The sequence below is a fragment of the Pyxicephalus adspersus genome, chromosome 12 (genome assembly GCF_032062135.1).
Source record: "Pyxicephalus adspersus chromosome 12, UCB_Pads_2.0, whole genome shotgun sequence".
Lineage (NCBI taxonomy): Eukaryota > Metazoa > Chordata > Amphibia > Anura > Pyxicephalidae > Pyxicephalus > Pyxicephalus adspersus.
Genome location: NC_092869.1, coordinates 42,435,207 through 42,450,512, shown reverse-complemented (window position 1 = coordinate 42,450,512; position 15,306 = coordinate 42,435,207). Strand labels below are relative to the sequence as shown.

Below are 15,306 nucleotides of genomic sequence, written 5' to 3'. Positions count from 1 at the left end.
TTTTCACACACAATTCACTTTATTCCGGTTTAAAATTCATTAGATTTCACTTCAGTTAGCAGTATTTTATTATGTCACATTTGAACCGCCAGCTGCAGCCTAACATCCCTCAGGCTTTCCCCGTTGCCCCTGGCAACTAGCACATGGCCTAGCTCCTTCTAGTGTTTTCCAGTTTCAGGCTTAAACCAAGCCTCTAAAAGGCGGACCAGAACGCAGTAGGGTGGGCGTGGACTCGTTTCCCATTGGATGAACAGTGAGTCTTCTCCCGCCATGCGGCACCAGCTTCGAAGTCTGTGAAGATTCCAGACGGTTCTGGAAGCTCTGTGGGCGGATCCTGAAAAAAAGGGGCGGTATTATATAAAAAAGTATCGGTGGCTAGTCAGAGAAGTCAGACATTAGCGATTCTGTCAGACAGGAAGAGGAGTAGGAGGAGTTGTTGTGTGGACCAAACAGGGTGAGGAGATGCTGTCATGACTGAGGGGTTTATAATTGGGGTTATAGACTGTGGTGACAGAATTGTGAAGGGTTGTCAGCCTTGTCATACCAGCCTATAGCATCACATTTATTTTGGTATTGCGAATGTCACGTGATAATGTTCGGTTCTGGGGTCTACACTGAGGCTTTTTTGACAATGATGACCTTTCTTGTCACGTGACCCCTTAGGTCTAGCAGACTGTCTGGTTGTCATGGGGAACAAAACACCTGCTGTCACATAGTTTTCTGCACTTCTGGATGATTGATTATTTCTGTCTGGGTTTAGGAATCTGTAGAATTCTTAGATCCAGCATGCCCTGGAATAGTCTGTATTGGATTAGTTTCCCTTGTTAGTGGTTTAGGTAATGCTGGGATTAGTGGTGCACTAATGGCAGTAAAATTTGATTGGATTACCAGCCTTTAATAAAAGCTGCATTGCTCCATAGATAAGTTTGGTGTATAGATTATGTCTTCCTAGAACATTACATCTGCAATAGGATGCATTGTGGTTCCTTCAATGGCTTGCTGTGTTGGATGGGCTGCATTGTTTTGCATTGCTTGTCTGTGCTGTGCAATTGAAAGATCCATCATGTGCTGAGCTTTGTATTTTCCCTAATTGGTTCAGCATTGTAATATTTTGATTTCTTTTTCCCTTGTACATGCCTGCCATGGTCATGTTGCATGTTTTCTGTTACTGTGACTTTAATCACATCACAGAATGGTGTTTGATTCACTTTTTTGGCAAACACTATGAATCATTAATGTACAGTATAAATGATCTTTGAGGTTGTGATGCTGTAGATTATTATAAAGCTGATTACTCAAACCAATATCGTCTCCAGAACCTTCCTGGTGTGTAATCTGCAAATGGGAGGGATGGTTTTCTGGTAAATTCTAGAATCTTGTAGTTCTGTAATCTGGCCTGCAGGTGGCGCCCCTGCATCAGTATGTTTGCATCTTTAAAGCTCATGCAATTTCTTTGCTGCTTTACTGTGATATAGATCCCCATCAGTAAAAGAGGATCCTATTTTCTTAAGTGGTGAATTTTGCCAATTTATGCATTGTAGAAATGCCGGAAGAAGATTCAGCTACGGCTCCTCAGGACCAACAAATGGAGGATGATGTGGAGACCTTCGCTTTCCAGGCTGAGATTGCTCAGCTGATGTCCTTGATCATCAACACATTCTATTCAAACAAGGAGATTTTCTTGAGGGAATTAATTTCCAACTCTTCTGATGTAAGTAAAGTTTTTTTTATCTGATAATGAGGAAAGGGGAGTGAGGGGGGGAGAAGGCTGTTGGGCACCCATCTTTAGAAAATAAAAATCTACATTTTATTAATTATTGAAATAACATTTGTACAATAAATAAAATGAGTTGGGTAGGCTTTATTGGCAATGGTGATCTTACTTGTCACGTGACCCCTTAGGTTCTAGCAAGGTGTACCCAAGCTTCTTAGATTAATGGATCACTTCAAATCATGATGGAACCTGTGGGTACATTGCATTGAGAGACAAGGTAAACTTAAAATAATCTTACCCAACGCGTTTTGCCTAATTTGGCTTTCTCAGGGGATTTAGAGACCTGGACAATGTATCTGAAAAAAGGAATGGTATCCATATACTATGATGTAATAGACAATATATACAATCTGAGGTAAGTATAATGAATAATATTATTTTTATCAACAAGATTGTTGTTCAAAACTTGCATAGTTGTTACATACATGATGTTTATATATACAAGAGAGTGTGTAATCAAGAAATTATAATTTGTATTACATTTATGGTATAACGTTTTCAAAATAAATAATAAGTTAGAACATGGTTTCCAAATATTATACCTGTATAATGTTAAGCAAAATAAATAACGATATTTCAATATCAATTAAGCTAATAATGAAAAAAAGTAAAACTTACAGTTGAGAATGAAGTGTTCCAAAATGACCAAGATAATTAAATCGGGGTCTAGAAAAAAAAAAAACTATTGGTTTGTGTTGTCAGTACTTTGAGAGAAAAGTTTTTTCTAATAAAGGAAAAGGTTTTAAGAAAGTTTTAATGACCTCATATACTAAGTAAGCCAAAGTAAAGAGTAATGATGGGAGGGTGAAATAAAGGAGCTCTGGGGGTTTGAAAGGTTGATAAGATCCTTTCTTAGGAAATATTGCAGTAAATTTTATTACGCATCCAATATTAATTAATATGATATCCAAATTAGTCCCAATTTGGAAAAAATTAGATGTTTTTTATCATTTGCATTCACTTCATTCAATTGTTACTGATTGCATGGACTAATAACTTACGACTTTGTTTCAGGCTCTGGATAAAATCAGATATGAGAGTCTCACTGACCCCAGCAAATTGGATTCTGGAAAAGAGCTGAAGATTGATGTGATCCCCAACATTCAGGATAGAACCCTGACCATTATTGATACAGGAATTGGAATGACCAAGGCTGATCTCATCAACAACCTGGGCACCATCGCCAAATCCGGAACCAAGGCTTTTATGGAGGCTTTGCAGGCCGGAGCTGATATCTCCATGATTGGTCAGTTTGGTGTTGGTTTCTACTCTGCCTATCTCGTTGCCGAGAAAGTGACGGTGATCACCAAGCATAATGATGATGAGCAGTATGCCTGGGAATCCTCAGCTGGAGGATCCTTCACTGTCAAAGTAGACAATAGTAAGTACACTACAATGCTGATCTTTAATATGGTGGCTAGCAGAGCTCAAGTATGGGGGGATTAGTTAGTATCTTGGTGTAAAATGCGGTTTGCTAAAAAATCTTAATTTTTCAGGCGAGCCTCTGGGTCGTGGTACAAAAGTTATCCTGCACTTGAAAGAGGACCAGTCTGAATACATTGAGGAGAAGAGGATTAAGGAGATTGTAAAGAAACATTCCCAGTTCATTGGCTACCCCATCACACTCTTTGTAGAGAAGGAACGTGACAAGGAAGTAAGTGATGATGAAGGTGAGGAGGAGAAAGAAGAAAAGAAAGAGGAAGAGAAGACTGAGGAGAAGCCAGAAATAGAGGATGTGGGCTCTGATGAAGAGGAGGACAAAAAGGAAGGCGACAAGAAGAAGAAAAAGAAGATTAAGGAAAAATACATTGACCAAGAAGAGCTGAACAAGACCAAACCTATCTGGACCCGCAACCCAGATGACATCACAAATGAAGAGTATGGAGAGTTCTACAAAAGTCTCACCAATGACTGGGAGGACCACCTGGCAGTTAAGGTAACTTTCTACACAGAAGTAGACACCACGGTTATTGGGTTGGTCTTGAAAAAAAAATGCAGGTGCTGCTTATATTACCTTGGCCATGCACCCCTATTATTATTCACCTACTGTCTGGTGTAAATTTCACTTGGTGAAATTTAAACTAAATTTAAACTTGGCTTTTAAAGCTAAACTAAACTCAAAATAAAAAAAAAAAAGCTCACCTTTAATCTGTTGGGAGGTTTCTTTGTTTGGGTCCTGCGTTGTCCCGGTATCTGTCTTCATCCCGGCGCAGGAGAAGCGCCCAGGGCGGACGTTCTTCTACGTCACCCGATCTTGCACTGTGCAGGTGGAAGATCGGGTGATGTAGATGGGTGGAAAAGATTGCTCATCTCACTGTGCATGCGTGAGATCAGCAATTTTTCTTCTTCCATTAAAGAAAGGGCTCCTGCGCATGACCGAGATCAGGGGGCATTTTGAGTTAGTTCCACTTTAACAGAACTTTCTCTTGTTGTGTTGTTGGGTGTGACTTTGGTACACCTCCAGGAAAATTCTGGGTAATGAAAATTCTCTGTAATATCAAGGAGATGATCTCTTGTGGATGTTAAAATGTGTCTGTGTCAACTTTGAACTCTTTGTTATCTGTTAACTTTTATAGTGGAATGAGATGAAAACATGTAATTGGGACCTCTGTGTTAGATGATCACTAGGGTTGGATATTTTGTAGATTAGTACACTGGTCCACCCATGTAACCAGCAAAGTTTGGAAGTAGTGGGTGAGGTTATAGTGGAATACATTTAGCTTATTACAGATCAGCAATAAAGATTGACATGGGCTTCACTTTATTTTTGCATGCATTAAAAAGCTTCTATTTTTTTTATTATTGTGCAGCACTTCTCTGTGGAAGGTCAGCTGGAATTCAGAGCTCTGCTGTTTGTACCTAGGCGAGCACCCTTTGACTTGTTTGAGAACAGGAAGAAGAAAAATAACATCAAGCTGTACGTGCGCAGAGTGTTCATTATGGACAACTGTGAGGAGCTGATCCCAGAATATCTCAGTAAGTACAAACTTCACCCTTAAAGAGGAAGTAAACTGAACACGGCCCAAAACAAAAAAAATACACTTGCCTTCAGTCCCACAGAGCAGTGGATCGGTCTTGAGGTTTCTTCATCGGGTCCCGCTGAGTGCCGCCATCTTCTCTTCTGTTTTTCTCCCTACGTCGCCCGACGCAGATGTGAGATCGGGTGGTGTAGACTGGGAAAAAAAACTTGCTGATCTCACTGCACAAGCTTTTTTTTTTTTTTCCCCCTTTTGACGAAAGGGCTCCTTCTGCGCATGCCGGAGGACTCAAGAGCCTCCTGGGATGCGTGACATGGGTATCCCGGGAGGCTCTGTGCTCCTATTCATTCTCGATATGGGTGTTGCACTTACAAAAAACAAAACAACTTTTTACCTTGCAATAAATGTTTGTCTGAGTTTAGGTACGCTTTAGGTAAAATGAGTACATTTTGTGCTAATGTCCCCATTGAACTGAAATCATCATTTACTTCCTTTTGTTCTTCAGACTTCATTAGAGGTGTGGTGGACTCTGAGGATCTCCCACTGAACATCTCCAGAGAAATGCTTCAGCAGAGCAAGATCCTGAAAGTCATTCGAAAGAACCTGGTGAAGAAATGTCTGGAGCTTTTCACAGAACTGGCAGAGGACAAAGAAAACTACAAGAAGTTCTATGAGCAGTTCTCCAAAAACATTAAGGTTGGTATTATGGAAGATTTGGCTCATCTAGTTTCGAGTTGCTGGTTAGACCCTATATCTAACACCTATGGGTCTTATTCTTCAATTTTAACTTTATTTTTCTGTAGCTTGGTATTCACGAAGATTCACAAAACCGCAACAAACTTTCTGAACTACTGAGATACTACACATCTGCATCTGGGGATGAGATGGTGTCACTGAAAGATTATTGCACTAGAATGAAGGAAAACCAAAAACACATCTACTACATCACAGGTGTGTTCTTTTTATTGTTCTTACAATAATATAGCATGTGCTGTAGGTTCACTCAATATCACAGGTTGTTGCAGTTGGATTGAATTCCAGTAGAAATATACACTTGGATCAGCATAGATGTATTTTACTGTGAACTGTTTCCATTTTTGTAGATTTACCTAGGTGTGTAGGGCATGAGTAGTGTTTGATCTAAATCAATCTGGGATGCTATTGGATTGATATTCCCAGCACTGTCAAGAATTCTCCCAATTCCCCCTTCAGGTTTCCTCCAATTATGGTGCAGGATGGGGTAGGCTCAACAGGACAGACTGAATCCTATAGCCAAGGGTTTAACCCACTCAATGCAATATTAGTTTAGCATATATATTCATTTTATGCATATTGTACCAAATAAACACGTCTACCTTTTGAACCCGAATGAAACATCCTAAGCAAATTGTTTGGTTGCTTTATAAATAAAATAAGACCAAATCTAAGCATGTATCAATAACTGATTATTTTCTATCCAGGTGAAACAAAGGAACAGGTTGCCCACTCGGCCTTCGTGGAGAGGCTCCGAAAGCATGGACTGGAGGTCATTTACATGATTGAGCCCATAGATGAATATTGTGTACAGCAGCTGAAAGAGTTTGAGGGAAAGACCCTGGTGTCTGTCACAAAGGAAGGCCTTGAACTCCCAGAGGATGAAGAAGAGAAAAAAAGGCAGGAGGAAAAGAAATCTAAGTTTGAGAACCTGTGTAAAATCATGAAGGACATCCTGGAGAAGAAAGTAGAAAAGGTTGGTATTGCACTCATAGGTCTTCTGGCTGTCTTGCCTTATTAGCCTGGATCTAATGGTTCTCCTTCTATTTCAGGTTGTAGTGTCCAACAGACTAGTCACATCCCCATGTTGTATAGTAACAAGTACGTACGGCTGGACTGCCAACATGGAAAGAATAATGAAGGCCCAGGCACTGAGGGATAACTCCACGATGGGCTACATGGCAGCCAAGAAGCACCTAGAAATTAACCCTGATCATTCAATTATCGAAACACTGAGGCAGAAGGCCGATGCTGACAAGAATGACAAGTCTGTGAAGGATCTGGTTATTCTTTTGTTTGAAACTGCTCTTCTGTCATCTGGCTTCAGCCTTGAAGACCCACAGACACATGCTAACCGCATTTACAGAATGATTAAGCTTGGCTTAGGTGAGTTCTACAAAGTAACTGAAGTGACCGTGTATAAATGATAAGATTAAGATATGTTCAACTTTAGTTGGCCCAGCAGACAGTATTATCCATAAGCTCTATAGGCAAAGACAACAAGTTTGGCCTTAATGAAAAAGTTATACTTGCCAGTACTTTCCATCACTTAACAATACCAATGTTATGACTAATGTCTCTCGTATACAACTCCATGACAACTATGGATCCAAACAGGAATCAGAAAAATGGCGTTTTCCCTTGGTTTACCAGATATGTACTATTCAGCCACATGCAATAAAACAAAAGCAGTTTGATGTTGCTTATGTCTTGCAGCTAGAGTGTATACAGCGCGATCCTTGCAGTGTGAGGAAGCGGTGCTCTCTGCAAAAGTACACCTACACCCCCAAAGTCAAGGCAATTGGTTTGCAACCAACAAATCTTCTACTCCCTGGTGAATGGAAAGCTTCACACTATGCAGAGGCTGCCTGACCTCTGCAGAGAGACCACAGCTTCCCCACAAAGAGCAAGGTTTTTCCTCTGCAGCATGCTGGCTGCCAATAGGTTACATTTTACTACTCTAGACAGCCACAGCCCAAAACGTCTTTATACCTGGAATAGGTTTTGCCAGTTTCAGTTCAAAGGTTGTTAGGGATGTTCAGACCTGATTCTGAAAAACGTGGCTGTTCTTTACAGCTAGGCTTCCAGAATTGTTTCCTTTGCAAAAGCCTGTACAAGCTTTTATAGGTGTTTTGCAAGTCAATGGAGACAGTTGGATGGCCAATGACCCTAGAAGCTACATGGAGCTTCTGAACAAGTGTTTGTAAAAGCATTAAAAACAGACCCATTCACTTTCTTTTAAACTTTTTCTTACAAGGAGTTTGCAGGGTGAGCAAACAGAGGTCTGTGCGTGCCCTTGGGCTTCATTGATTGTGTTTTGAGTGACAATTTAATTTTAACTTCTACTTCTCTCCAGGCATTGATGAAGATGATGCCACCACTGAAGATCTGACACCCCCTGCAGCCGAAGAGATGCCACCACTAGAGGGAGACGATGACTCCTCTCGTATGGAAGAAGTTGACTGAATCAGTTAATGCCCTAAAACACTTTAAACGTTCCAGTTCTAATCTAAACCGGTTAGGTTTTTGTACTTTGTGCAGCAGTCTGACTGTCTGCAGTTATGTCTAACATATATTTATTTTTTTGATGTTGTATGTTTCTTTTTTTGTTAAATACACTGTTCTAATAAAATAAAAATATTAAAATAAAAATTTAAAAATAACTATTAGAACTTGACTTTGTGTAATCAGTATGCAAGTGTTCTCCCCAGCCCCTTTTAGCTGGGCGCACCACCTGGCACATTTCAGTAACCACCCGGCTGTTACAGAACAGTTGGGTCATAATACACGGGCCGCCACCCGCCTAAAACTTCTTCCCACCCAGCTTTAAAAAAAATTCTGGGTTGAGCACTGGTATGGTTTTCATGTAAATGGTACCAAAACAATGTTTAAGTCCCATGTTTAGAAAGGGTGCAGTTTCTGCCTCTAGATAATGGTGCAAATACAATTATTTGTTTCACACCCGGAGGTTTGCAAATGCTCCTTTAGGCAAATTAGCTTAGGACTGTTCAGGTGAATCCTGATATTCATAATACATGATGGAGAGTTCAAGCTGTGATTATCAAGTTTTGATATTTTTTTATATGCAAGTGCCCTCCATTGTTTTAGGATGTCAGTCATACATTCAAATCTACACCTGGGGCTGTGACAACAAAATGAACAGCATGGATTCCAAGTGTCGGGATGCTCTGGTTTGTTCCTTTCTTTCTGTGAAACTTCATCTGCTCCTAGTCGGGGTGCCCCCAGCATTCTGGAAATGCTCATGGTGAATATGGTAAAAATGGTTTTTATCAGACCATCCAGCTCTGCTGTCGGTATTTTGCTTCCTTTGTTGGCATTTCCGGTAATGCCTGGGATCTACGGCTACGTACACACGTCAGATGATTCACAGCCCAGGGCTGATATCGGAAGAGAATCTGGCACAGTGTGTACAGCGCTCATCCTGGTGGATCCATGGGCGACGAACAATCGTGAAGCTTCATGCCGCTCCGTCGTTCTCCCTTTCCATAGAGTTGAATAGCGCTGTATGTACAACGCTCGTTCAGTCTTTTGTCGTTAGAAAGGATTGTGAAACACAACAATAATTGCATGTGTGTATGTAGCCTAAAGCTGGACATGTAATTCAGTGATTGCTACAATGCTTAGGGCTTGTGGAGGGCCATACAGAATTTAGGGATTCCCCACGAGCTGTCGAATGGATCCTCTCCTTTCTGGTAAAGGTTCACTTTAGTTTGTGCCAACATTTGGCTTTCAGCACCATCATAAGACAAACGGATTTCATTCAGTCAGAGTCACTCGGATTGCGACCTTTATTATAATAAGGTGTCAGTGATTTATAGAGTGGCAATGATATTTGTAGGAGAATGAGATCTCTGTCAACGGGAGGAGTTCTGCACAAACGTTTCGATTTTCGTTTCCCGACCGGTCATTCCCAATCTGGCACCAGGAGGTATAGCCCCGCCCAGTAGCGGGCGTGTCTTCAGCTGTATGTGGGCGTGCCTTCATGTATGTGGCGCGCATTCAGCTGTATGTAGGCGTGCCTTCAGCTGTATGTGGGCGTGCCTTCATGTAAGTGGCGTGCATTCAGCTGTATGTAGGCGTGTCTTCATTTATGTGGCGTGCATTCAGCTATATGTAGGCGTGCCTTCAGCTGTATGTAGGCGTGCCTTTAGCTGTATGTAGGCGTGCCTTCAGCTGTATGTGGCGTGCCATCAGTTATTTGTGGGCGTGTCTTAAGCTGTATGTAGGCGTGCCTTCAGCTGTATGTGGGCGTGCCTTCATGTATGTGGCGTGCATTCAGCGGTATGTAGCGTGCCATCAGTTATATGTGGGCGTATCTTCAGCGGTATGTGGGCGTGTCTTTAGCTGTATGTGGGCGTGTCTTTAGCTGTATGTGGGCGTACCTTCAGGCGTGTGTGGGCGTGTCTGCAGGGATGCGCGCTGTGCTCAGGCACCGGGTGTGATGGCAGCGGAGATGCCCGGGAGACGCCGGCGAGCTCGGGGCGGAGGGGGCAGGAAGGCAGCAGGAGAAGGTATTAAGGACGGCGTTATACCGAGCAATGGCGCCTTTACAGCACCGAACTGTTCAAGTTTGAGTGCAATGGAGGGAAATACCCCAGCGGGGGGTAAAACGTGTGCAGCGACCACCTCAGTACGTGCAAATTGATTGACCGACCCTCCCCCACACAGAGCCCCCTCCTACCTGCACATACCCCCCCCCGTACTTTGAGGTAGAAACCCCAATATACTTGCAAGTAACCCCCTTGCAATTGGGGACCCCAATAATTGCCCCCCCCCCTTCATACCTGTAAATACAAATATTATTCGTTTCTAATAATAACCCCGGATAGAGAGACCTTTACCCCATACCTGCATTAGGAGACCAGATTTAGAGTTATAGAGAACCCACCTACCTGACCCTTCCCACTTACCTGCAGAGCTCACCTACTATACCTGCATATGGTACATAGAGACCGGCAATACACCCCCTATTATTATTATTAATAAACAGGATTTATATAGTGCCAACATATTACACAGCGCTGTACATTAAATAGAGTTTTGCAAATGACAGACAGATACAGACAGTGACACAGGAGGAAAGGACCCTGCCCCGAAGAGCTTACAATCTAAGAGGTGGGGAATATGGAATGGTGGGTGAGTAGTGAGGGTTTAGGAGACAGAAGAAGACGGGTAGGTGGGGTTGAAGCGTTGGGTTTTGAGTGCTCCTTTAAATGAGCAGAAAGTAGGAGCAAGCTGAATAGGACGAGGAGACCATTCCAGAGAGTGGGAGCAGCTCTAGAGAAGTCTTAGAGCCGTGCGTGTGATGAGGTTATGAGTGAGGAAGTCATTAGTAGATCATTGGAGGAGCGGAGAGAGCAGCTGGGGGAGTATTTTTCTATCAGGGCAGATAGGACAAGGTAAGTGGGACAAGAACTGTGGAGGGATTTAAATGCAAAGCACAGGAGCTTAAATTTTATTCCAAGGTGAAATGGAAGCCAATGGAGAGAACTACAAGGGGAGGCAGCAGAGGAGGAGCGGTGGAAAGCTGTGTATGGGGTAGGTGGGTGAGCAGGCTGCGTATGGGGTAGGTAGGTGGGCAGGCTGCGTATGGGGTAGGTAGGCAGGAAGGATGGATGAGTCTGGCTGCAGCATTCATAATAGATTGTAGAGGAAAGAGTCGGGTTAGTGGAATACCAGAGAGGAGGAGGTTACAGTAGTCCAGACGAGAGATGATATGAGCGTGTACAAGGAGTTTGGTGGTCTCAGGGGACAGGTAGGGACAGATTTGGGAGATGTTGCTCAGGTGAAAGTGACAGGACCCGGAAATGTTCTGAATATGGGGGGTGAATGAGAGGGCCGAGTCAAAGGTGATGCCAAGGGACAAATGACAGTGTTGTTAACCGTTAGACCCCCTATACCTGCAATGGGAGAACTCAGTACCTGCAGATAGACATCTGTATTGTATGGATCCCCAGTGGAACCCCTCGCCCCTTACCCCCGTACCTGCAAAATGGAGAGTCCCCCAGCTCCTATACATTCACATAGAACCCCCCCCCCCGTCTCTTGGTAACTGAATTTACTGGACTGCTGCCCTGGGGCAAATCAAGAGATCCTGAGTAGCTCTAGCAGGGGGGCAATCTAGAAAAAGATCAGTACCTGGTGGGAGGAAGAATGAAGAGGTTTCAGTATCCCCGGCACAGCGCTATGTGGTCATTCTATAAACCACCTATGCAGCTTTTATTGTCAGTCCAACGGAACCAACACTGAGATGTTTTGAGAGAGGGAACAATCATTGCTACGACTGTCCATGATAGATCAATGGAATGTTATGGCTCCGACCTCTGTATTGTCCCATAATGCGCTGCATGATATGTTGGTGCCATATAAATCCTGTTTACAGGTAGTCCCCGGGTTACATACGAGACAAGGACTGTAGGTTTGTTCTTAAGTTGAATTTGTATGTAAGTCGGAATAGGTATATTATTTTAATAAATGCAATTAGGACAGATATTTGTCTCAGCATGTTATTAGGCAGCGTGGTGTCAGTTACTGTATAAAATCCTCACTGTGAGTTAATCACAAACAAAGCAAAAAAAAAAAAAAGATCTTTATGGAGCCGAGACATTCATTACCTTCTGGAGCAAGCTGTGCTTTGATATGCAAAAAGAAACAACTGCAGAGTTTGTCTTGGTCATTAAAGAGTTACTAGAGACTGCAGAAAAGATAAAGACTTTTTCTGCAAGTCATGCGAACTGCCCCTCCCCCCGTCAAGCCTCTGTCCTGCACACCAGTGAGCAGGGAAGCCCTGTTCATATCTAGGAGTTGTCCGTATGTCGGATGTCCTTAACTCAGAGACTACCTGTATTATTATTAATAATAATAATATTACCAATACTCCGTCACTATAAATACAAAACTGGACTTGTGGAATCATTAGGTCTCTGATGCAAAAAAAAATTGCCAGATCTTGTGAAAACAAATTTCATGGTGGTTTTCTTTGCAGCTGCCAATGTGTCCATGGAATGTGAGAAGAACCCTGACTATGTTGAGCATTTGGCACAGAAATATATGGTAAGAATTCTCCATATGATGGAGGGAATGTGGGGCGCAGTGGGAACAAACGCATCTTTTTATATTCATCAATAAATTTGTATTTTGTAAACTTGCAGCCATTTCTATGCATTGCCTGACTTATAGTGAGTTAGTGGTGACAGTTCATGGCAGCCTATATATTGTTTTTAATTACCCCTGGGGCTAAATAAATTATTATTATTTATAAACAGGATTTATATAGTGCTAACATATTACGCAGCACTGTACAATAAATAATAGGGGTTACCAATGACAGACAGATACAGACAGTGACACAGGAGGAGGAGAGGACCCTGCCCTGAAGAGCTTACAATCTAGGAGGTGGGGGAAGTATCACACAATAGGAGGGGGATATGGAATGGTGGGAAGTAGTGAGAGTTTGACAGGTAGGTGTGGTTGAAGTGTTGGGTTTTGAGGGCTCTTTTAAATGAGCAGAAAGTAGGAGCAAGGCGAATAGAATGAGGAAGACCATTCCAGAGAGTCGGGGCAGCTCTAGAGAAGTCTTGGAGCCGTGCGTGTGATGAGGTTATGAGTGAGAAAGTCATTAGTAGGTCATTGGAGGAGCGGAGAGAGCAGCTAGGGGGGTACTTTTCTATCAGGTCAGAAAGGTGGGACAGGAACTGTGTAGGGATTTGAAATTCCTAATAAATGCCACTTGGAAACAGACTCCAGTCAGGGCATTATCCACCTGTAAATAAGTGTAGGTGGTGGTGGTTTAAATGGTTCATTGTCCTAAAGGACTGAAATTGCCAACTCTCAGATAAAATATTATTAGATCAAGAAAGATAAAAGAAGAGTTTTTAGGCAAATAAAAGTATTGTATTCAATGATAATTCTCATAGGACATTACAAAGAATTTTTGTCCAGTAAGCCACAACGAAGGCTTGAGGTTCACAGAGGATGTTGAATAACCTTTGGGCCCTAGAGGGCGCTATACGGTAGTCATCTAGCATGTGTGCACATATACAACCATGCAACTTGCAGACAAGAATTAGTTTGTGTAGACCGTTGTACCCGACGCGTTTCATCCTAATAGGCTTCCTCAGGGGTAGCTGTACATCAACAAAATGTTACACATGCAGTTATTGTATCTAAGTTTGCAAACATACATATATGGTAATAAATATAAATAACTAAATATTAACATATCTGTATCTTGGAACTGCTGGAGTTATCTTTGTTGTTCTCCGGCTGAACACATTGGTACTGCGCTCCCACCCAAAACTTTTGAAAGTTGTTTAAAATGCTGGCTCTCATCCTTCACTCCAGTCTTGCACACTTGTACCGCCTCCTCTTCTGGACTGGCATTGCTGACTCTACCGCACACTGTGAGCCTCTCATAATGTGCATTAAAAGATGCAGCAAGTCAAATACGAGGTTCTCTGCCTCATTTCCTAGCTGTAGGATGCCCAGCATCATCTAACCCCTTCCTCCCCTGCCTGACTGTCCCTGATCCACCCCTTTCCATCATTGGATTTCTGTTTCTTTAACCATGAAGCCTCCCTATCCCATGTGGGTGTTATATATGGCAGTCAGCATGCAAATATGGCTTGCCTAGAAAGGCCACAGATTTCAAGATATTTGGATATTACTCAATACATCCGTTAGTGCTTAGAGGTCTTGTGTGCAGCACCCTTAATTTGCCAGCCACCCCTGGTTCACCTGGATTGCATAGTGAAACGCAGAGACCCGAGTGATGACATAACATGCTTCATATGTGATAGTGAAGAATTCTGATCACTTGAAGGGTTTGCCGGTAACTTATCACAGGACCTCCGAAGATCTAACAAATGTGCAGAATTCCATTATAACCTTCTGGTCCCAACATGACCGCCATGCTTGTCTGTCCCCATCACAGTTCTCACAAATCTTTTCTGTCTTTTAGAGAAAATGCAGAGTGGAATCCAGCACAGACTCGGAGTCGGACAATAATGAGGTATTACACAGCTTCTATTCACCAGACATAGACCAGAACACACTGCAACGTCTGCAACCGCTTCTTCTGGGGACTACAAAACACTGGGTGGTGGAGGAGCCCTCCGCATCTTTTTGTTTTAGAATCCTGACCCTCTGGTTCTGTAATATGGTTGGGCCTTAATGTCTTATCCTGCAATGTACAACCTCTGGTCCTGCAATGTGATGGGCCTTTACCTTCCTTACCCAATGTTATAGAGAAGAAGGGTGTGGGAGGTGTTCTGTAGTTCCAGTCCTAGGGTCATTCATATAGAGCAGTGAGGAAGCGTTGTCACCCTAGAACAGGAAATTAATGTTACCGGCAAAATCAAGAAAAAGTCAATGTAGATCCTTTACCAGTTGTCAGATACCATGAATAGGATTTCTTATTCATTTCAATGATTTTTGATATTTAGACAGAACTGTAACACAAAAAAATATTCCTGATACTCATCTGTGTTCTTTTTCAGAGCTTTGGAAATAATTTATCCAGCACTCCGACCCATGAGCTCACATCGAAGAATGTAGAATTATTGAAATTACAGGTATTTATCAGATTTATTTTGTCATAGGGAGAGATATATCAGTGTGTTGGGATGTGATAAAATAATGGACAAATGGCTTTGCTCTTTAGGCTGAACGCTGGAAAATAAATACTTTTACCCTGCAGTTCTGAACTTTGCAGGACTGGTTGTATTAAAATGTGGACGGGCCCCTGGCATCCTCCTGTGCAATACCTGACCATGGCTATCC

At 42.4% G+C, this 15,306-nt stretch overlaps 2 protein-coding genes across 4 annotated transcripts in view; both read left to right on the top strand.

Moving 5' to 3' along the window:
• Positions 1-299: 299 nt before the first annotated feature.
• On the top strand, positions 300-8,168 carry LOC140341893 (heat shock protein HSP 90-alpha). The gene is made up of 10 exons (XM_072427826.1): positions 300-454; positions 1,542-1,711; positions 2,789-3,155; positions 3,271-3,710; positions 4,585-4,750; positions 5,258-5,448; positions 5,556-5,703; positions 6,213-6,481; positions 6,558-6,891; positions 7,862-8,168. Exons 2-10 carry the CDS (start codon positions 1,544-1,546, stop codon positions 7,969-7,971), a joined length of 2,193 nt encoding a protein of 730 aa, XP_072283927.1. The 5' UTR covers positions 300-454; positions 1,542-1,543; the 3' UTR covers positions 7,972-8,168.
• A 1,773-nt stretch (positions 8,169-9,941) lies between these two features.
• LOC140342150 (uncharacterized) overlaps positions 9,942-15,306 on the top strand; it is an 11,340-nt gene continuing 5,975 nt past the window's right edge. For all 3 annotated transcript variants that reach the window (XR_011922999.1, XM_072428228.1, XM_072428227.1), the window contains exons 1-4: positions 9,942-10,037; positions 12,512-12,579; positions 14,486-14,536; positions 15,024-15,098. Coding sequence is in view for 2 of the 3 variants with exons in the window: in XM_072428228.1 (XP_072284329.1) it covers positions 9,968-10,037; positions 12,512-12,579; positions 14,486-14,536; positions 15,024-15,098 (264 nt within the window). In the remaining variant the exon portion in view is untranslated. The remainder of the gene's footprint in view (positions 10,038-12,511; positions 12,580-14,485; positions 14,537-15,023; positions 15,099-15,306) is intronic.

Coding starts and splice junctions, on each gene's coding strand:
- LOC140341893 (XM_072427826.1), top strand. CDS start 1,544: ATGCCGGAAGAAGATTCAGCTACGGCTCCTCAGGACCAACAAATGGAG. Junction 3,711..4,584: donor AGGACCACCTGGCAGTTAAG/GTAACTTTCTAC, acceptor ATTATTGTGCAG/CACTTCTCTGTGGAAGGTCA. Junction 6,892..7,861: donor AATGATTAAGCTTGGCTTAG/GTGAGTTCTACA, acceptor ACTTCTCTCCAG/GCATTGATGAAGATGATGCC.